At 39.9% G+C, this 22,334-nt stretch overlaps 1 protein-coding gene across 4 annotated transcripts in view; it reads right to left on the bottom strand.

Annotated features, from left to right (window-relative positions):
- smap1 (small ArfGAP 1) overlaps window positions 1-22,334 on the bottom strand; it is an 83,167-nt gene that overhangs the window by 17,081 nt on the left and 43,752 nt on the right. For all 4 annotated transcript variants that reach the window (XM_046401051.1, XM_046401053.1, XM_046401052.1 and 1 more), the window contains 2 exons: window positions 12,662-12,725; window positions 5,306-5,424 (listed from right to left, as the gene is read on the bottom strand). In XM_046401051.1, coding sequence (XP_046257007.1) covers window positions 5,306-5,424; window positions 12,662-12,725 — 183 coding nt within the window. The remainder of the gene's footprint in view (window positions 1-5,305; window positions 5,425-12,661; window positions 12,726-22,334) is intronic.

Genomic DNA, 22,334 nt, shown 5'->3' with positions numbered 1-22,334 from the left:
CACTCAGAAACGCTTGTACAGTCCGTATGATTTGTACATGTACTTGTACATACCTCGCACTGATTAATGAGGTCCCAGGTACAGAGTGAAGACAGCGAGTAAAGAACATTATGGGAAGGAGTAGAGCAAGCGAGCACAAGAGCAAGTGCAGATTCAAGGAAAATACATTCTTGTGAAAGAATGAACGGTGAGTGACAGTAGTGCGAGGGAAGAAAATGAAAGGTAAGGGGAACAGGAAGGCATACTGAGGTAATAATGGAGCATAAAAACTGGTCTAAGGTGTAGGCAGAGAGAGGACAGACCATTACAGGGACAGCAGAAAAACTACGGTCAAGCAATATCACAACTTGTATTGCTTTAGTCAAACCTTTAACGAACGATGAATTGCATACACCAAGTCATCTGAATGATGTAAGAAACCCACATAAATATTCAGTTATACTGTTGCTAAACATGGACCTGCAGCTACAAAGTGCCAGACAACCAAATCATGTAGCTTTCATTGCTTTGGTATCACCTACTGAAACATTTTTGCATTAGAACCATGATTCCAAAAAAGTTGGGGCACTGTGTAAAATGTAGATCAAAATGCCTGTGGCCTTCAATCCCTCAGGCAGCACTGTATTGAAAACCTGATTGTACAAAAGACATTAATGCATGAAACACTTCAGAAAACTATTGTCGGTAAACACAGTACAGCTGCAAGGTCCACCAAGTGAAGTTAAAGATACATATAAACATATAAAAACACAGCAGACTTCTCTGAACCCAAGCTCATCTGAGATGGAGTCACACAAAGTGGAAAGCTGTGCTTTTGTCTGAAGAGGACAAATTTCATATTGTTATTGGAAATCACGTGTCCTCCAGGCTGAAGGGGAAAAGGACCATCCAGACTGTTACCAGCAAGAGATCAAAAGCCAGCATCTGCGGTGGTATGGGGCAGAGTTACTTCCCACCCAATGGGTTACTTGCACATCTGTGAAGGCCAACATATGCTGCCATCCAGATGTCTTCTCCAGGAACAATGAAGCCACATTCTGCATGTGTTAGAACAAGAGTGTGGCTACTAGACTAAACCGCCTGCAGTCCAGTCCTGTCTACCCTTGAAAATCTGTGGCGCATTATGAGGCAAAAATATGACAATGGAGACTCGGGACTGCTGGGCAATTGAAGCTGTGTATCAAGTCAGAATGGGAAAGAATTTCACTTTCAAAACCTCAACAATTAGTATCTTCAGTTCCCAAACTCTTACTGAGTGCTGTTAAAAGAAAAAGTGATGTAACACAGTGGTGGAGCCGATGAACTCCAAAAATGGCTTCAGCCAAGCATTGTCCTTGGGATGTCGTGACTTGCATGAGTTGAAGTCTTTAACCCTCAGGAGTCGACAGACGCGCCGGCGCGTCCTTATCACAAGACCACTTTAAGACGACGTAGCTGCAAGACACAGCCTCGCTGAATCCCAGTTTTTTTTGTGTCGAAAGTGGGCACTTCAAACTATATACCAGTTTTTAAATTTTGTTAATATGTCAAGTAAAACCCGAGTTATGATAAAAAATATACGCACTGTTTTTTTCATGACCATTGCCATCACGTTTGGTGCGCGTTTGGGGTGCGCATTTTATTCAAGAAGACGCAGTAAACACCAGCGCATTGAGCGCACTTCATTCAGCGCATTTCAGCGCATTTTCCCCAGTCGGATTTTAGAGTTTTGTGTGATTTTAGGTCCAGTGTGTCAATACAGTATGTCAAAATGAAAAAAACAACAGTAAATCACACTTGTGAGGTTGTGCTGATCAAAAATGATTCCAAAATGGCAAGATAAAAAAAATTCTAAGTTGAAATATAAAATTAGAATCAAAAATAGTCAACAACTGACAATTATACATGACTTCAGAGGGTTAAATTATAACTGGACAAATGAGACTGTAACCAACTTCTTGTCCATTTTGCAGTTAAAGAGGAAAACTGTTCTTCACCAATCATTCACATCGGTAGGGACATTAGAAATCACAGGAACTGTTGTGACTGTTGGCACTGTTACAAAGCTTTCCAGTCCGTCACTGCACACATTCGTTTTGCAGGGATAGAGACTGCAAATTCACCACTCAAAATCTGGGGCCATTTTTGAAACACTGGGTTCCCTGGTTTCAAACAGAAGTACACAAAAGGACCTTTTCATTTTCAGCCAACTGCCATCAGTTTTTTTGGCTAAAGTGACAACAGTTGCTGCCAGACTTCATCAGCTCTAGTTACCTAGATAATTAACATTAACTCCCCGAGTTTAAGGCAACCTCTGGATGACTTTCTGATGTCTCCAGCTGGCTCTTACGAAGCGTCGCAGTTTTGCAATTGACAGCTACAAACATTATATCCTGAGCACCACTTAATGAAGTTAAAAATAATAGTATAAATAACAGGCCACAGACAAAAAGTCCTCATCTTCACCAGTCTATAGGAGGCATAACAAAATTAAAAGAGCAGTATTGTTCTTGTATTGTGTGATTTTCCTCCTAAGTCTTAGTGTTGCACTAGATGCCAAAGTAATATAAGATGCAAAATCCAATCAAAACCCTTGTTTCTGAAATACTGTGCAGATGTTAAAGGTTAGATTAATGATTTTTTTTGATATATATTTACTTGAGAAACAAAACCAGCTGGGATAGACTCCAGTCCTCCAACATCCTGACGGCTAAAGTTGCACAGAAAATGGATGGATGGATGGATGAGAAGCAGATTTAAAGTTGAGGTCTAAACTGAAGAGTAAGCTTCTCTATCAGTAATAAACAGCTGCACGGAGTAACTAATGCTATCTTTAACTGTGATACAGCAAAATCTGGGGCTGATTCGATGGAAACAGAAAGTACCCTGTTACCCAATGCACCCAAATGCATTCGAAACACTATTTTACTACTGTAGATATCTAGTCAGCCAGGTGTGCTAATATTAGTCTCTTACATCAAAGTAGACAAACACACTGTTCAATATATTCTTAACACATTAGCTTAACCTCAGAGCCAATCAGCATATCCTCCTCAGCTTTGCCCTCTCTTTCAAATATGGCTATTTCTGGTTATTTCTCCAGCATCAGCTACACATATAATGCCAAACTCGAGTCTTCAAAAATGACGTCACGGTAACTGTGTTTGCAGGTCTTCCCATCATCAGACATGTCTTTACCAGTATTATCAAACTAAATAGAATGGAGCTTATGAAAAAATTAAAGGTTCCCAGCTGAAATTACTTGGAGAGCAATTACCATACAGCATGAACGCTGCATAACCAATCAGAAACGAATGGACTTCTGCTGACGAGGCAACCAAATGTGGAAATGTTGGAATATCTCTGACATGCCTGAATGGCCAAAAGGCAGACAGCATGTTTAGTGTTAACTTGCATCACCTATGACCAAATCAGGGCTTCACCAAGAAGAAAAAAAGAGAAAAGAGGTGAAGGTTTAATGGATATATGGAGATGAGCAGGGGTGCAAGGTAGACACATAGCAGCAGCAGGATGGAGTCACAAAGGAGGTGAGCATGGAGGGCAGATTAGAAGGTGAGTGGGAGGATAGAAATGGCAGGGGGGGAGCTTGCAGTTACAGCAGCCCATAATTGTTCTTCATGCCTGGGTCTCCAGCGAAGCGCTGCCTGGTCTGGTCCCAGGAGAATGAGAGATGTGTGAGAGCATGTGTGTGTGTGTGTGTGAGTGTGTGTGTGTGTGTGTGTGTGTGTGTGTGTGTGTGTGTGCACGTGTGCGTATCAGATTGAGATGTACAATTTAAAACCTAGGAATTGGTCAGAGAGTTAAAGAATGACTTTTCAACTCAGAATCTTTCACTGTGAATTTGAACTTTGTGTATATTTTGTGTGCGTCAATTCTGCTCTTGCAACACACAAAGTGCACAACGTGCCACTTACTGGTCTCTTTGTGTGTATTTATTCCATGACTACAAGGGTGCAACTGTGTGACTGCATCCTCTGAGTGTGTGCACGTGTTAAACAGAGTTTACATATGTGTCAGTATCGATGTGTCCTCCATCCAAGCCAAGGTCAAAGGCCACAATGGCATTTCAGATTCAACGTTGCTCTCTGAAAATGTTCACTTCAACTACCTTTATTTGTTCCCCTGAGAGGAGAGAATGGAAAACAAATAAGGAAATATATCTGGAAAATAGTCTAGACTGTTGCCATTTTTTCTCTATCTTCTTATTTACACAAACACCCACATTTCTTTTGTTTACTCACTAAACAAAGACCATCCAACATGGCTGCAGACTAGAGGTCTGCAAGCCTGTTGTCTTCTTATTCACTAACCTCGAACCCATTTGACTTTGCTTAATTCACTGTGTCCACACGTGCAGAGCACACACAGAGCACTGTATGAAACATTGTTATACTGATGACGACTAAAGAAAAAAATATGAAAAATAATGATAAATATGCATGCATTTCAGTTTCACGTGCGCATTTTGTTATTCGTGTACATTACACGACAGTTCAGTTGCCACCATGCAGCACATCACTGGAGAAGTTGAAGCGTTTAGCAGTTACTTTTTCTTGATAGTTAACAATTTGATCTTTTTTATAGTGTAAGGATGTAGACACCTTTAAAACATGCAGATGGTACAAGTACAGGCTGAGCATGAATACACCAACTGTGACAGATGTGCATAATACCTACTTTGCTAACATTAACCCAGGGCTTGCGTATAGCTACACTCCCGTCGACAATTTTGTCCTTCTCATCTCTTAGTCGGACAACTGGCGATATTAGTTTTGGGATACGCACCAAGAATCAGGCACACTCAAAATATCTATATTTGCTAAATTTATTTAAAATTTCTTTCATGTATGACTTGAATTCTGTCTCAGTCTTCCCTTCTCTTATCTTGTCTTGCTGTGACAAAAAGCAAGTGTCACAGACTATCTATGTGTTATTTGGTCAGCTGCGTTACGTTTGAACAGAGAGCAGGTAGAGAAGAGCTGTTCTCTTCATTGTAGCATTTTACATTAGTCCTCCTTCTGTCAGACGGGCCCACTTACTCTCTCTCTCTTTGAAGTACATTGGTCAAATTAATTCAGTAAAAGGGAGTCTATGACAGTTAGCTTTGATATGATCCTCAGAGCGCATGTGCGTACGTACGTATAAGCGAGATAGCATGTTTGTGAAAATGGCTGTGTGTGTGTGTGTGTGTGTGTGTGTGTGTTTGCATCATGGAAGTCTCCACAGACTCCCAGTGTTGCAGTCTGCCTGTGGTGATAAGCAGATGATGAAAGCCTGAGCCTGTGTGTGTGTGTGTGTGTGGTACCTGAGCCTGCTGTGTGTTGGATGAGTGAAGAGGGTTGGAAACCATTGGTCCAAAGATGTCCAGTTCATCGCTGATTGGCGCAGCACTGCCCGAGCCCTTCCCACCACCCTCTGGAGCATCTGAGAGTGTGTGACAGAGACAGAAAGACAGGGTATCCAAGCAAACAGGTCAGGTGAACTGACAGAGCTATAATTTATGGTTGTAATCCCTGTAAGACCCTTTCTTAATTGGCAGCTGATCATTTATGTGTTCTTGAAGTTTACATTGAAATGACCAGGCAATTATTATATTACATTTACATGAAATATAATAATTACATGTATATCCACACATGCTTTCGCAACCCAGTGGAGCGTGGAGCAAAAACCTGGATTTCTAGGATGTTTTTTGAAGAAACCAAAAGAAATTGTGCTTCCTAAAACAAAAACTGAATTTTTTATGATTACTGATCAAAATCACACAATATGATCAAAAGTTGGAAAAAATGAACTTTGCTGGAAAATGGACTTGGTGGTGAAGTTGTTTTCTCAACATAAATTTAACCATATTAGGACATTACATAACTTTGGTAAATTAGAAACAGTAAAAGACAACTAAACCAATATGCATACATTCATGATTTAAATGAAAAAGAATCATTGAAATTTAATTAAGACAGGAAAAGACTTTTACATATGTATGCAAGGGTGTTTGTAAGATTTATGCATTCACACACATTTCCAAAATGCCCTACAAAGCTCAATTTACAGTTATCATGCTTGTTAATTGGAACACCCTCAAATTCTGCTGACTGGACTCCTTTAGTAATTAGCTTTGCCCTGAAGAGCTTGTTCTAGTCTGCCATCTTGCAGAATATGCCAAAGCTGATGATATATAAGAGCAGGGCTGCATATTAGAGGTACAATACTACAAAAAAACGGGTTATAATTTAATCTATTGTGATAGGCGCTGGCCACTTTATGCAACAGATCTGTGCTAGCATCATCAAAAATGTCGTTCAAGTCTTACTACTCAGTGGGATGGACTAAGACGCAAGGTATAGATGCAAGTGAAGTCAAGATGCTATTTAAAAGAACTGACATGTACCCCATAAGTCTGCTGTAAGAGTCAATTGTGTAGTGTTGGCTCACTGACATAGTCTATAGTTATAACTGGTCAAATTAGAAATGACTGTGCTTTCTTGCAATGAAAAGCCATGAAAAGCCAGCTGTAAAAGACATAAGAACTAACACTGAACTAGTCAAAGGAATGGCTGCTGATCAGTGATGTGGTAGGTAAAACAAACATTTTTTACTTTGCACAAGACCTGAAAAAATTTGCATCAAAATATACAAACAAAAATGGGTTTGAACTTTGGACAGAGCCAGGCTAGCAGTTCCCACCCCATGTCCAGTCATTATGCTATGCTAGGCTAACACCATGACTCCAGCTCCAAACTCAACACATACACAGGAGATTAATATTGATCCTTTCATTTCACTCTCAGAAACAAGGAAAACAAGTGTATTTACCAAAACGTTCAGCTATTCCATTAAGCGCACTGTAAAGTCACCCTTTTGTTACTAACGGGCGAACACGAGCAAATTGGTTGGTTTCTTCCCAAGAAAATAAAAGAAGACATAAGAAATTCTTAGCAGCCAGAGGCAAATTTAAGCCTCCTGTTGTCCCTGTTGAATGTACTGTCTCCTGTTAGGCTTTAGTGAAACTGAAAAAAAAGACTGATATTTAAGTTACTAAAACCACAGTATCATTGTGGAAGAACTGTGTTACCCTAAAGCTAAAGAAGAAACTCCCAGCACAGTACAGTCATGTCAGAGAGAGGGGGACTGGTGGGGGGGGGGGGGGGGGGGGGGGGGCGTAGTGATGGAGAAGGAGAAAGGGGGAGGACAGGGCAAATAGAGTGAATCGTGTGTGTGAAAAGTCAGAGAGCAGCAGAGTCATTTATATAACCACAGTGATGAAACATCCATAATTTAGCCCTTTTAAACTGTGAACAAGACGGAGCTCCTTTTGTCAGACAGCAGGGCACAAGGAACCCCATTTCCTGTGAGAAGGCCACTTCAGACCTCTTATTAAAACTCACAACTCAAACTCAACAATTACTTTAGTTGTCCTAATATTTAAACTAACGACTGTTGCCTTCAGTCCATCTTGTAAGGCTTTCATGTGAAGAGCTCGGCTTTTATTCTGATAGTTAAACCACCTTGTAAATTGCTGTAAAACATGCCTGAAGGATAAAACCTATCACGCCACTGATTATTACTTTAGAGTCTGACAAGAACAACAGGTGTGCCCAAGACATCATTACATACTGGAATAGAAGAGAGAAAAATAAGATTTCTTTTTGTGCAGCAGTTACTCGTCACTCTATTCTCCACACTCTTACAAAAAAATCATCCACCCATTGCCATGGAAATGAGCAGCAGGGAGAAAAGGGCCCATCATTACCATCATCACTGCCATGTCGGGCAGTGTGCCCACCGTCATTTATCACGGGACGAAGACGCTTCTTGAGAGCACTCTCAACTTCACCATGGAAACAGACCAATAGTTCAGGCTGGAGGGCGTGTTTTATAATCACCCAGAACCCTTCTGACATGAGTACATTCCCACACACACAAACACAGCAACCTCACTCAGCAGTAGAGGGGTGTCACATAAGGGAGCTGGCAGTCACCACAGGGGGTAAAATGTCTGACTTGATTAACTCCTACATTGATTCTAATGTAATATTCTCATTAGAGATATGTGTTCTTGAAGAGAATATTCTCATCATTTTACACAAATTCAAGTGAAAATGTTCTATGTGGTCAAAATGTGTTTCCATCCTGTCAGTAATAAAATTCACTGGGTCTTGGTGCTCAAGGTATTAGTGCAGCCAAAAGCATGTTCATTTAACCTACGCTTCACCCAAACAAGTCACAAACAAGTCACAAACAAGTTGATGCCCAAGTCACAACTAGGGCATCAAATGAAGTTGGCTTGATTCTGGGAGTCACTGAGTGAGTCCAGAAAAAAACAACACAGGCCCAGCTGGTGTCTGCAGTCATTATCTGCTGGTAGACAGAGTCGTAATAAAAAGGGAAGCCTGATTATTTTTTAATTTAAATTTGCATAATATATAATTTGATTATTTGGGGTGTTGAATTACCATAATATATTTGCATAGTGAATTTGAATAGCATAACCAACTAAGACAGCTTCTGCATTATTACCTAATATTCTGGCCCTGTCTTGTGGAAGCATCCCGTATCAAATTCTAGTTCTAATGTCATTTCTGCTCCTTGGGTTCAACAGCCTACATTAAAGAATAATTTTCATTTTTGTATGAATCTTCAGCTGAACAACAGCAAAGAATTCACTGTTGTTTCTTGGTCTTTTTTCAGTCAGTAAACAACCAAACAATTCTCCTTAGTCAACATCTGGTAAGGAGTGTGTGACTGTAAAGATACAGCTGTGTTTCTCTGTTATGCTGGTTCTGGGTCTACTCAGTTTCAGCATGTTTAATGCCCATCTCCTTTGTGATCATCTTGCAGTCACAACTGCAACTGTGATTAACCAATTAGTCTTTGTCCTCAGTCCTTGTCCAGGTCCTCAGTTTCATGGTGTGCACTACTGCCGATAATGCCAAAGCAGTTGAGTGATACAGATTGCTGCCACTATTTTCATACCATCATGGTGTCCCTAATGTTCCAAGAAATGTATAACATCCCGCCAAAGACAGGAAGTAAGAAAACTCCAAACAATAAAATAGTTAGCTAGAAAATAAGGATGGAACAATACACGATGAAAACATTTTAAATACACATCTCTGAAAATGCTTTGTAAGAAAAGAAGTGTGTACAACACATTCGTTGGCCTACAGTATACGCAATGCATTTTGGTGAGAAACAATGAACACCACATTATACCTTTAACAACAACGTCTGTGTGGTTTGATCAGACATACTGACATTAATAAAAAGTGATCACACAGTGCTATCATTACTGTCACTCAGACTCTGTTCTGGCTTACATCATTGTTCATTGTTCCAAAAGATCTGTTCTTTCTTGTGGCCCACTCTAATACACTAAAACTGCTCATCCCTGGCATCCCCATGATAATATCTTTTTCTACTAATTGAAAATACACTGAAATAAATTCAACCAAAAAAGAATTTCTAGAGCGAGAATCCTGTCCAATCTCTCATCTCTCTGGACACGAGTGTCAGTTCAGCGTGTCAGGACCGTTACAGTAGGGAAAGGCTGAGCTGGAAGTGAAATTGCCATAGAGACAGAAAAAAATGAAACATACAGAAAGGGGTGCTCTATCAATAGTTTTTGAAATTGATTTGGTGACTCCAGAAGAGAACTACTTTTGGCAAGATGGAACATCACAGAGACAACATTTATCATCATGGGACGCAAAAGCTATTCAACAAAAGTCGAAATTATTACAAATATTACCATTTAAGATTTCTGTAGTCAGACAGTGGCCTTCTTTTATGATATTAGCTATTTGTGATTGGCTTAATTTGCACACAGAGGAGACAAAAACCAGGATGGAGAGAGAAATGGTGTAAAAATGTTCATCTAAATAGTCTCACAATATTGTTATTGTTTTTATTTTCATTCCAGCACAGCCTGGAACTGAATTAAACCGAATAGAGGAATTACACATACGGAGGCAAAGTGGCTTTTTGACAGCTGCAGAGTAAGGTAACTAGATGACATGCAGGGCTGGCTGGAGTAACGGGGGTATGTGTGAGTGCTGAAGGCATACTGCCACGTATCTGACTTATTGATTATGTGTGAAATCTCATCCACTCGACATGGCTGCAAGGTGTGTAGTATTGGTTATTTATAGCAGAGCATCCACTCTCACTCTTCCATGCTGCGGTTGGGAATATCGATCAATGCTGTATCCACTGGCTCTTTCTTCTGCCAGTGCAGCTTACCCTCAGCTAAGTCTAATACAATCAGTTTTGTTTTGGGAGAACGTGAGAGTGATTGCACATTTTGCATTTATGATGAAAATCCTGAACCAACTGTGACTTTTTCTGCCGTGCCTTTTACTGTTCAGGTCAACGAGCATGGAGCAGAATCTTCAGGCAGTTAACAGGCCAAGACTCATACTGTGTAGTCAAAATGTCACAGGTTTGAATCCAGCTTGTGACCTTTTTTGAATGTCATATCCTCGGTGCATTCAATCTTTACAGCTATTCTGCTGTTGCGTTCTTCAGTTAACAAATGCTGTTAAAATGCATGTGTGCAGGAGGTGAAACTGCACGAAACCAAGTTCTCCCTCTAAACTGACAGCTTAGATTGTGGCGACGGCAAATTTTAAAGGGTGTAAGAAAATACTGATACATTTGAGTATCATGATCTTTTTGTGATAATATATCAATTCTCAAAAATACTGCATTGATTTTTTAATAGTTTGCATGTAAAGATTGGTAGCAGATGCTGTTCCATTTTTTTCTCAATTTGTTTATCTAAAGAATCCTGCAAGCACCTTTATTTTTGTGTGTTAATTTATTTACTGTTAATAATATAGACAATCAGTAGTGCTACAATGTCGGATGTTACAAGGGCTGAGATAAATACAAATGCAGATCACAATGTTCTGATTGCATAAAGAATAAACTTTAATTTTATGTTTTTTTTAAGATATGTTCTTTATACTATGAGAGTTTTTCTAAAATTAGATTTAAAATATTGCAGTATATGGCCAGTACAGCAGTGCAGTGGTCAGCACTGTCATCTCACGGCAAGAAGGATCTTGTGTTGAACCTTGGCCAGGGTCCTTCCTGTGTGGAGTTTTCTCCATGTGTCTCTTCCCTACGGATACTCCAGCTTCCTCCCACAGTCCAGAGATATGCTGGTTAGGTTAATTGCCGAGCATGATTGTTTGTTTGTCTTTATATGTCATCCCTGTGATGAAGTAGCGACTTCTCCAAGGTATACCCTGCCTCTCACTCAAAATCAGCTGGGATAGGCTCCAGCTCCCCCACAACAGGCAGTGATAGAGGATGGATGAATGGATGGAAATTGCAATACCCCTGTTTCTTGGTACGCATCATATCTCCAGATTCTTGCCAAAACACAACCCCCCCCAATTATATCCAATGTGGCAGACTTTGCTGTAAGAGAGGAGGTTTTACGGTGCTTTCAGTAATTCTGCCTGATTAGATCCTCTTGCATTGTTGAAGTTGGGTATGAGTATGCCAAGGTGACAGTAAGTTATCTGGTCCCAAAATGTGCAAAACAAAAACCAAAAAAAAAACAAAAGGAGAATTACACAACTGTCAGTCAACCACTGTTAGTGCCTGAGTGCTTGATGATGCATATTTTAAAAGGCAAAATGAAAGTCCAAGGTATTCCCAAAATGAAGTAGTTTGTACTAAGTGCCGCTGATGGAATATAAAGACAAGAGCATTTATGGCTGTTGAAAGTGCAGTAAAAAGCCTGCAGGGAAAGAAGTGATAAGTGTGTGCACAAATGGCACACACACCTTTGGACAGTCTCTCGTGATGAACGTTTGTGGTTGTAGCACTCGTTTGTCCATGCAGCAAATGAATGAACACGCTAATTAGATTGTTGGTTCTGAAAAACTCAGAGTGACAAGCTCACTGTCTAAAGCATACTGATGAATTTACTTGCATGGTGTGGTGAAAAGTAGCAGGACAGGACACTATACGTGGGCAGGGTTGTGAACATAAACTGCATTTCATTGCTCAACAGGGTAGCAAGCTAAAAGCAGCATTAAAGAAGGTGCATATTATACAGTTTCTCACGTAAAACCTGAGTGTCATTATGCTGTGTCCCTACAGCCAGGCAGCATCTCATCTTCTCTGCTGCATGAATTATTTTAGAGTAGTTACTGAACCTGAATATGAGGTCAATACCACAGTCTCTCATATAGAATGGATGCTGTATAATATCACAGTCTCAGTGGTCGAAGGTGAAAAGGATTCTTCTTTTTCTCTAAATTTTAAAGCCACAAAAATGCATTTAGTTTAGTTGTTTCCTACCTTTTAGCTCACCGTTTAGCTAGTTTTTCTTAGTGAACAATTTTTAGAATGCACACAGTTTTGTCAGACATGGCGATCTGAAGTGGCCTGTGATGTCTTAATTGTCAGATAGTATTATAAGGTCACCCCACATGACTCAAATAAAAGCTGACAGCGTGAAACCTTTCCCTAAAAAATGTCGCACATTATTGAACCTGCAATTATTACAATCTCAGTCTAAAACGACCCAACATAATTGGTTTAATCTACATATCTGACATATTAGGCAGACATCTGAATACAGTTTGACAAGTTATTATATTGTCCAAGGTTGCAAGTTGGTATAAGGTTGGCCCCGTCTTACCCAGGCCCAGCAGGTCCACGGCCGACTCTGTGCTTTCCTTGGGATTGGCTCTGCACTCTGACTGCTGAGAAAGACAAGAAACAAAGAGACAGAAAAAAGCAATGAATGTATGTTATTACAATGTGCAATTTAGTTCAATTTTGCATCATTACAGATCACCATGTTCACAGTATTCCACCGACAGGCGGCGGCGGATATCGGCCTTGAAGCTTAACAATGCATTAGCAAAAGGCAAGGAGAAAAAGAACTGCTAAGTGTTAAATAACTGATGTTAGAGCAGCATCAACTGGCAGATTTTTTTGGCCGTTTGGGGTCAGAGGAACAAGCTCTGAAAACAACAAATTGTCACGCAATTGCTGAACATGTTTAACTCCGTCCACTCCTAGTCCACTAACTCATGACAAAAATATTTTGTTCTTTCTTTCACTTAAATTCTGAATTTTCAGGAGAGTTAACCAGCTGGCTGCTAGCTTACATGTCTGTTGTTTGAGGCAGGCAGGTCACTCAGAGGTTTTTATTAAAAGTGTCTCTGATGCTTGCTCCATTAAGTTAAAGCAAAACAATGAGCTGAAGGAAGCTAAACATGTCAGTAGGGGAACTGCTGACTCAGATGATCATCCTCTGTGTGCTTGTTGCTTTGAATAATACCTTTCACATTGCACGGGGTCATTTTATTCTTTGTTGTTCCAAAAGCACTGAGTAGTACAGCTTTAACAACGCAGGGGACAGAATATTGGGGGGAAAAAGTAGGTTGTGAGAGATCAGTAACGTAACCTTAACTGTTTACAAGAAAACTAACCATCCATCCATCCATCCATCCATTTTCTATACCGCTTATCCGTCAGGGTCGCGGGAGAAAACTGACTAGGGTATGTTTAATTTAGAGATGAGAATATTCTACAGGGCAGCTTGCCACAGGTTATTACTGGCTCATTTGTTTTACAACACAAAACAGAATGTTTTTCCAGAGCAAACAGAGATCTACCTTTCTGAATGGTTGAAGCTTGAGGCAATAACACAACGCATTTAAACACTTTTTTTGCTCCATAGTAAAGCAAAGGTGCAGTGAAAGTAAAATAAAGTGCAGAGGCCCCCCTGCAGTTTATCTGTTTTCTTCTAGTTCCTACAGGTGAATGTTCGAGCTTCACCGTGTAGAATGATGTACGAGACCGACAGCAAAGGGCTGTTTGCACACTCATTGTTGAAAGTGTACAATTTTCTCTGTGGTCGCTGAAAACGGGATTTAAGAAGTGGACCTACTAGCATGGTCTGAGACATCACAAATCTTGATCCAATATTCAGCATCCACTTGAAAGAGGAAATTGGATAAGTAGGAGACATCTCCTACTGCACAATGTCCAACAATGTTCAGTTTTTAATGAGACGAGAAAAATTCTAATTAAATTATACTTTATTCCCCCCAGCAAAAACCATGTTACACATACGTTAGACAATTTTACAGGTGTGAAATAAATGAGTTAATGGAAGAATGAAAAAATTCACTGATTGTGAAGTAATATTGATAATCACCTAATATTTGAAGTCATTTTTTGAATAGAAATATCAACTGCTTGCTAGTTATACCTTTCAGCTGTTTGACTGAGGTATACTTCATTGGCAATGGTGTTTCTAATGAGCAATCATGCTAATTGAGTTTTAAATTGAAAGCAACTTGAGGGAGAAGAATGAAGGGGAAAAAGAAGCAAGGGCAGGAATAGGAAGAAGTGGAAAACTAAAACGAAAGGCAGACTGCAGGGAAGGAGAAAGAGGGAGACGTTAAAAGTCACAGGGCAGGAGAAGGAGACGGGATAATGAAGAAGGGAAGATGGGGATAGACAGAGTTAGAGTAAGACTGGGGAGAAAAATGTGGTGAGGGAGAGAGAATATAAAAGGTTAACACATGGGCTCTGAGAGATCTACAACGCTGGTAACAAACCCAATTTCCACCCAACAAAAGATCGATGGACCACATTAAATTCAATGTCGTTCCAATCCAAGGCAATGAAAACAATTACCGTGTCCACGCCTAATCAAGAATGCATTGGCTTTGAATTGATGTGTGTTGGGACTGCAGAGACGCCTGAGCAGGGTGGCACGAATCGCAGCAGGAAGGTCGTTTATGTACAGCAGCAAAAGGTTGGTTTGTGCTGTGCATTCACATAAGACCGGCAGCGAAGTGCAGTTGTTTCAGGAGCCTAAAATACCAGTTTTTACAGGAGTATCATTAACACAGCTAGTTAGGATTAGAGTCATTTCGGTCTAGTTAGGTCAAGTCATTTTAGTCAGACAGATGGCAAGGGTTAGTTTTGGAAAATAATGGGTATTATTTATGGAAACTGTCAAAGAATCAGAGAATTTTACCAGGAGAACTGAGCCCCTTCATAGGTACATGAGCATTAGATTTCAGTAAAGCCTAGCACAGGAGGAGGTTAGAGTGGTGAAGGAAGCTGCGATGTCCCATATGAATATGACTTCACTCAGAAGCTGATAAACAAAGCAAGAATGATCCAGCTGATGCCAGTCAGCTAATGGAAGCACATCTGCAGGTCTCTGCTTGAACTACTATAATGCTCCAGCTGTTTTAGCTTTATTTACTCAAAAGTAGGGCTGCCACTGACAATTACTTTCATTATCAATTATCTTCACCATTAATGGATGAATTGTCAAGTCTAAAGTAACGTCTTCTTCTTCTTTTGTCCAACCAACAGTCCAAAACACCAAGTCTTTTCACTTTCAACCTAAATGACAAAGCAGCAAATCCTTTCATTAACATCAATCCACCTTTGGTTCTAGATGAATTGCATTCATAATTTACTCTTGTTGGGGAGCTTTAATTGCACTTGCAGTAACATAACGAGTTGTCGTCAACTTCGGCAACGTTATTTATGTGTATCTGTACAGAAATACAGGCACTGAAATATTATGTTTGACATCTAAAAACTTATACCACAAAATGTTTACTGTGACAAGCAAGGTTGTTCAATGCTCAAATAAAAAGAAAAATACATTGTATATGTCATTATCAGCCAAACTCATAACAATATGATATGAAATCCTCCTCAAAGAAGCCCACATCTCCATGAAGAGTATTTGCATGGAGAGAGCAACAAGAAAAACATTTTATGGTGTGCCTGTCCATTTGATTTCAGACATCTCAGACCATGCCCAGTGTTACAAAAATGAGATTACATAGCCTTTCAATGTCACATCCCACACAGCTGCTGTGAGACAGAAAAGAAAGAAACAGAAAAATCCTAAATGTCACTCTGCATAAAAAGCTTAAATTCCCTGCTGTATGTTCAGAAGGATTTGTATAGACATGTTGCCAATATTCTGTTCGAACGCTGGCAGACAGGTTTGGTTTTCCAGTAGTTATCTGGGATGACACCAAGTGATGCAGCTGACAGACGGCTAGCGACAGACTGTGATTGGATGTCAGGGTCAGTTGTGTTTGAGGAGAGAGAAAGTGTAATTGGAGGGGAGTCAAACAATCGATAACTGCCCATACACACCATCCACACCGCCACCCCTCCACCCCAACAGGTGAAAGGAGTGTTAGGCGATGGAGGTTTGAATGAACACCACTGAGCAAACCAAACCCTGTGATGACTGCTGTCACATCAGATCGCTGTCAAATACACAGCAGACAAAGCCATCAGCTGACGGCTGTCGCACTGAATGTCTGAGCAGAGGCAATATCTGCTGTAAGTTTGTCCCTGATGTACTCAAAGGCTTCTGCTGAAGCCTAGACAAAATGGGTGACAGTGACATGACTCCATTCCACCGTCTTTTACCACACAAGCAGTTATTCCATTGGTACAACAACATAGACATCAATCTTACTTTTGACTTGACTAATTTGTACTGATATAATTTGAAATACAATGCTGAATTGTGTAACATTATTTGAGTTTGTGATTACCTGAATACCTTCCAGATTAACAGGATACTTGTTCGTTCAAGATATCCAACATCTCCCGACAAAAATTTCAACAAAAATGACTGAAAATGAAAAATGATTGAAAATCATTTTTGAAATATTTATGTCACAATTCGCATGGAAACAAACATCAAGGGAGTCATGAGGCAAAGAATTAATTATGATAGGGAAGCTGCCAGAAATGGTAATACTGTATTATAAATATTCATTAGAAGCATGGAACTGGACCTAGGATCCCTTGGGTACCTGTGGTATCCTAATTACATCAATGCATGAGATAATGCTTTTATAAAAAGTGCTTGATGAGAAGATAAGCAGCAGTTTGAAAGCAGGCAGCAGCTTGTGTATCTGGTATTTATGCTTCTGCATGCAGCTTACATTAAATGGACAGACATCTCAAAAGGAAAACAGCATACTGAATAGGCACACAGTGGTATGACATTTACCGTAGTTATTGTAGATTTCTACTACCTTCAGCACCTGCTCAACAACATGTCAAACAATGTGCAAGCAGAACAAAAAACGGAGCTGATGTCAAGGCAGCTGAATGATATAATAGTGAACAAATAACAAGGGATTTTGTGGTGTAATTTAAAGGGCAGGCTTCAGAAAGAGGATCTACCCTGACCTTGATATGTAAGCATGGAGGATTTTCAATATAATTAATATAATCAATCTATTGTGAATATGGCATAAAACGAAATTTCAACATAAAAATGTTATCATCTGTCCTCAATAAGGCTACAAGTCCAGCCACATGCCGGTCATAGCTGATAACATGTCAATGCGCATACTGACTCTTTGGCTTCCACAGGTCTGCCCTTTGTTGTTCAAATATTTGAGTTATAAGAGTTAAATAATAAGAGTTATTCAATCTAGTTTTTACCTCTTTTACCTCGTCTTTAAAATGAAACCATTGAGAAAGGTTTTAAAGGCTCTATTTCATCCCTTTTTGATGAATTGAGTAAAAAAAAAAAGAACAAATCTGTGACAATTACTGTTTAAAATTAGGTCCAATGACCACATGACATATTTTTCTGACCTCAGTGAGCAGACAGCATACTGCATGCACCCGAGAAAAAAAAAACATTGCACCAAGATCTGTCAGCCTCTCGGAGCACCTGGAGTAGAAAATATCTTAACTTTTCAGAAAGCCATTGGATTGTCGCCACTGTCGTTCTTTTTCAGGCAACCAATCATATATCTATGGAGTGGGACTTGTCACTCGTCACCTTGGTAACCAAGAAAATGAAGGAAAAAGCTTTTTCCGACAGTGTCTGTCTGTCATGAGTTTTATGAGGCAGCAGCTATAATAACAGAGTCAGATAACCTCATTTGTGGGAGCAGATCACCCAGACGCTGAATGTTGCTGTCCAGTTTAGTGGTTTTATCATCCTATGAGTTATATGCTTGCTGTTCTCTGATGTTGACCCTCTGTTAAAGTATCATTAAGTTAGCTACCCAATCCCTGTCAGCAAAATCAGCATGTGGCCTTTTTTTATTCTCATTGCACAATGTGGACACAGACACACAAAAATGAATGACAAATGCACAGTGAATTGTAGGGCTACAATATAAACAGAAACAAAAATATGTAAGCAGGGACATCTAATAATACATCATTGTGTATTCTGCATTATTTCATCTCATACACTAATCTTCCTTTGCAGATATTTTGGGGTGTTTTAATAGCCACATGGTGAGACAGACAAATATTGCACTTCTTAAGCACCTTAAGATGCATAAAATCTGTCACAGAATCTCTGGTGTGGTGACCTTTGTTGCGAGATATCCTGCAGTCTGTTGACTCTCAAAAGAACACGAACAGTAAAAACGTTCAACTAAAAATACTTTACACAAGCACAAAACCGCAGGTATAAAATTCCAAGTCCAAAAATAATGTTTCAAAAACCAATAACATTCGAACTCTGGGGAGCACTGCATCACAGACTAACAACGTACAAATAATCTTATGGGAACCCACAAAACTTACACACATATATATACAAAAACACACCTCCAGCTCCCACTCTTTACAGATGAACTGGCAACCCACTGAGACTGTACGCAACAGCATTATGCTACACAACAAACCACTGTCCTCCTTCACATGTACGAGAGGCAGATGAAACAAGTGTCTTATCCTCTGAGAAGAGGCAGAGCAAGGTGATGGAACAAACAAAGAGTAAACAACACTAAAAGAGGGAGAGGAAAGACAAATAGCACGGAAGGAGACGAGTGGGACATGAGGGCTGCAAATTGGTTAGCAGCGAGAGCGAGGGAGAAACACAGAGGACTAACACAAGAGGGAGAGGAAATAGAGGACGAATAGGAGAATGAGGAAGAATAAACATGAGGGTGATTGAGGGAGATGCAAGACAGACAGCAGCCGACAGTGCAGCTAACAAGTAGCAGCAGCAGAGGCAGCACTAACAACAGGAGCTGCAGTACTGTTGCTAGAACTACTGTAGCAGCAATACTACCCAACCATGAAATCTAAAATGCTTTTATGTTGCTCCAATGAACATCGTACATCAGCACTAATCAGTTTTCTGTTCTGATATGTATGTTAGTTTGCATTAATGCTAATGTTTCATTTAAGGTACTGCTGATCAATACCACTTGCCCTTCACTGTGAAACCAAACGTGTTGACAGTACACAGAGAACTGATGTCACCAGCAAGCACTTCAGTGAGGACGCTGAGCTATTTTTTTTTTCCTAGAGCGCATAACAACAATGGCCTAAAAATTTTTGCGACAAAGATATTGTACAACATCAAGAAAACGACTAGCTCATCTCATCGCCATCACAGCAGTGTGTGTGTGTGTGTGTGTGTGTGTGTGCAGGGTGAAGTGGATGATCTTGTCTTTACTACTGAAGCTAATCAAAATGGAGGTTCTTTGATAATGTCAACAACTTGAGGAAAGCAGACAGGCAGCTGAATCCATGTAAAGAGTGATACAGTTAACTGCTTGGAGTTCAGTCATTTATCTCCATGCCCATCCATCCGTCACAATACTTACAATAATTGTCCAGTGGCAGACTGATAAATCAAATCAGATGATTTGCTTTCATATATTATATCATCTCCAAGCAAGATTATCCTAGCTGAGACTGGTAACATTGAAATGTCAACTGACCGTGTGTTTACTGTCTGCACAGAGAATATTTGATCATGTTTTAGTAAGCTATAGGAACTTCTCTTATTTATGATCCACTACTGATTTAATTCCCTGTTAATGCAAATTCCATTTGCTACATTTTTACCTGGCCGCTTGATAAATTCAGGACAATGTACAATTTCCTCCGCTTTGGAAACAGGCAGTTAATTCAGTTTCTTAATTAGTTCACAAACTAATTTTGTATACAGTGTTAAGCTACTGTCAATTCCACTTACTCCAGATGTTTTCCATTAAAAGCCACCCTGATGAAGGCAAGAGTGCCAAAAACTGGTAGTGAACCTCATACTGGTTTGCACCTTTATGTGTGTGCTCACTCAAAAAATATCAAATTGCAAGCCTACCAGAATGAACAACTATGTCCTTCTTAGAGGACAGCTGCTTTTAATATGTAATATTTGTGCAGGAAGTGTTGAAGTGACAGGCAAAAAGGGCCTGTACAACCAGAATGTTTTCACATCTTACTCAGTAAATTCAGGATTTATTTCAACCAAACCAGAGGTGATTGTGGACAGACAAGGTCAAATGGTTTGGTGAGGTTTATTTTGTTTATGTCTCACAGGTACAGGGATGTCATGGTGCTTTCCAATGCACCTCCTAAACACTGAAATCGACAATGCTTTGTGTGGGCGCCAACACGTAAACTCAGAAATCAATACTCAAATGGTTGTTTAAAACAAGAATTTCTTTCCTGTTCTTTTTTTGTTGTTGTTGAAATTGTTAGGCCATATCTGTCAATACATTCTTGTAACTTTACTAGTATTTTTTAAAAATTAGTTGCTAAAATTACAATAATATCCGATTCTATAAAATACATTCTGTAAATATTTTTAGCGATTTGTTGAAGCAAACTTCCTGATATTCTCGGGTAACAGGTCCTAATGTACCTCTGAGATATTTTCAAGTTGTTTTATTGCAATATTTTTAATACTAAAGTCAGTAAAAAAATAATAATAATAAAAAAAATGCTCATCTAGCAGGAAACTTCTCTGGCTTCTTTCAGTATTTCAGATACTGCAAAAACATCTTTGACATAACATTAGCACTGTTGTTTCTACATGTTCTGTAGAAATTCTACATTTATGGCCATTTCTTACAAATCATAACATAACAAAGTTATATTGTCACACTATATCTATTTTTTACCTAATTTTGATCACTTTTCACTCTGATCGGAAGAGGGGAATGTGACGGATTATTATATTATTGCACTGATGCAAGTAGTGCTGTGAACATGTAAATTCTGCTCAACTCACTGTGTGTATTTGAAAATACAAGCATTTATTTGACGGTTATGGGTAGATGCGGTGGCTGCAGCGGTGGCAGCAGCAGTATGGTGTAACTAGTTGCAGCAGCAGTACTGTAGTATTGTGTTAGTAGTTGCAGTAGTGCTGCAGGGAGTAGATTGTCTTCTTGTGGCTTGACAGCTGCCTTATTAACACTATAAAAGAGAATAATAAAAGTGCCACTGGCTGAATGAGCCAATGACAGAGAGCCGCAATGGATGAAGGAGGAAGAAAGAAAAGGAAAAATCAGTGTTCATAGAGGAGGAAGAGGAGGATAGGGAGGTCAATCTGATGGGAGGGAGAGGAAAAAAAATGAAATGCATGAAAATGGAAAAGCTGAGGGCAGCTGAAGAGGAGAGGGGAAGGGTGTGGAGTGACAGAGATGCAAAAATGAAGTAGGAAAGGTGGAGAGAAAAGAGTGGGTTGACGATGATGAGGAGGATAAGCAGAAAAAAGAAAAGACAAATGACAGGATGAGAGGAAGACATAGGAAAAGACAGGGAGGGAGGAGAAAGAGCAACATCACTCAGGATGAAGAAAGAAATAGAGGATGAGAAACAAAGACTGTAGACATGACATGAGGAGAAAGATTAGGAGACATAGTGAGAAGAGGAGGAGATATCGGGCAGGAGGCCAGATGTACGTGTGTGTTTGCTGTGTGCATGTGCTGGGAGTGTGTGTTTGTGCAAGTGTGTGCGGCACTGCAGTAAGTCAGAGGCTGTTAAGTGTGCTGGGCTGCTGCAGTTCTGCACCATTCAACACGATCTGTCACTCAGCTGGTGGCAAAGACACACACACACACACACACACACACACACACACAATCTAAAAGGTTTTGTCACAGAGAGTAGATCTTAAGCTGCCACACGCAAGCATCTCTTCCAGCCAGTTATATTCATCTGACAGTCATGGAGAACCCATTGTATTTTAACACACATACATACACACACACACACACACACACACACACACAAACACACACACACACACACACACACACACATGCTCCTTCACAAAAACAAACAGGTAAAAAGAGAGATACTCATACAAGAGCTAAAACAAACACAAATTCAAACAATGCTGCAAACCTGCACGAACAACAACTCACACATTGCTACCACACACACACACACACACACACACGCTCTACAAATATTTGCATCCAGGGAAACAAAAGAGAAACAAAAAACACACACACACACACACAACTTGAGTGTTTGGGGAAGGTCGTGGTGTGGTCTGACGGCTGATGCGTGACGTTGCTGTT

Source organism: Scatophagus argus, chromosome 10 (assembly GCF_020382885.2).
Source record: "Scatophagus argus isolate fScaArg1 chromosome 10, fScaArg1.pri, whole genome shotgun sequence".
NCBI classification, from domain to species: Eukaryota; Metazoa; Chordata; class Actinopteri; family Scatophagidae; genus Scatophagus; species Scatophagus argus.
The sequence above is the reverse complement of the archived record's forward strand: the minus strand, read 5'-3'. Positions and strand labels throughout refer to the sequence as shown.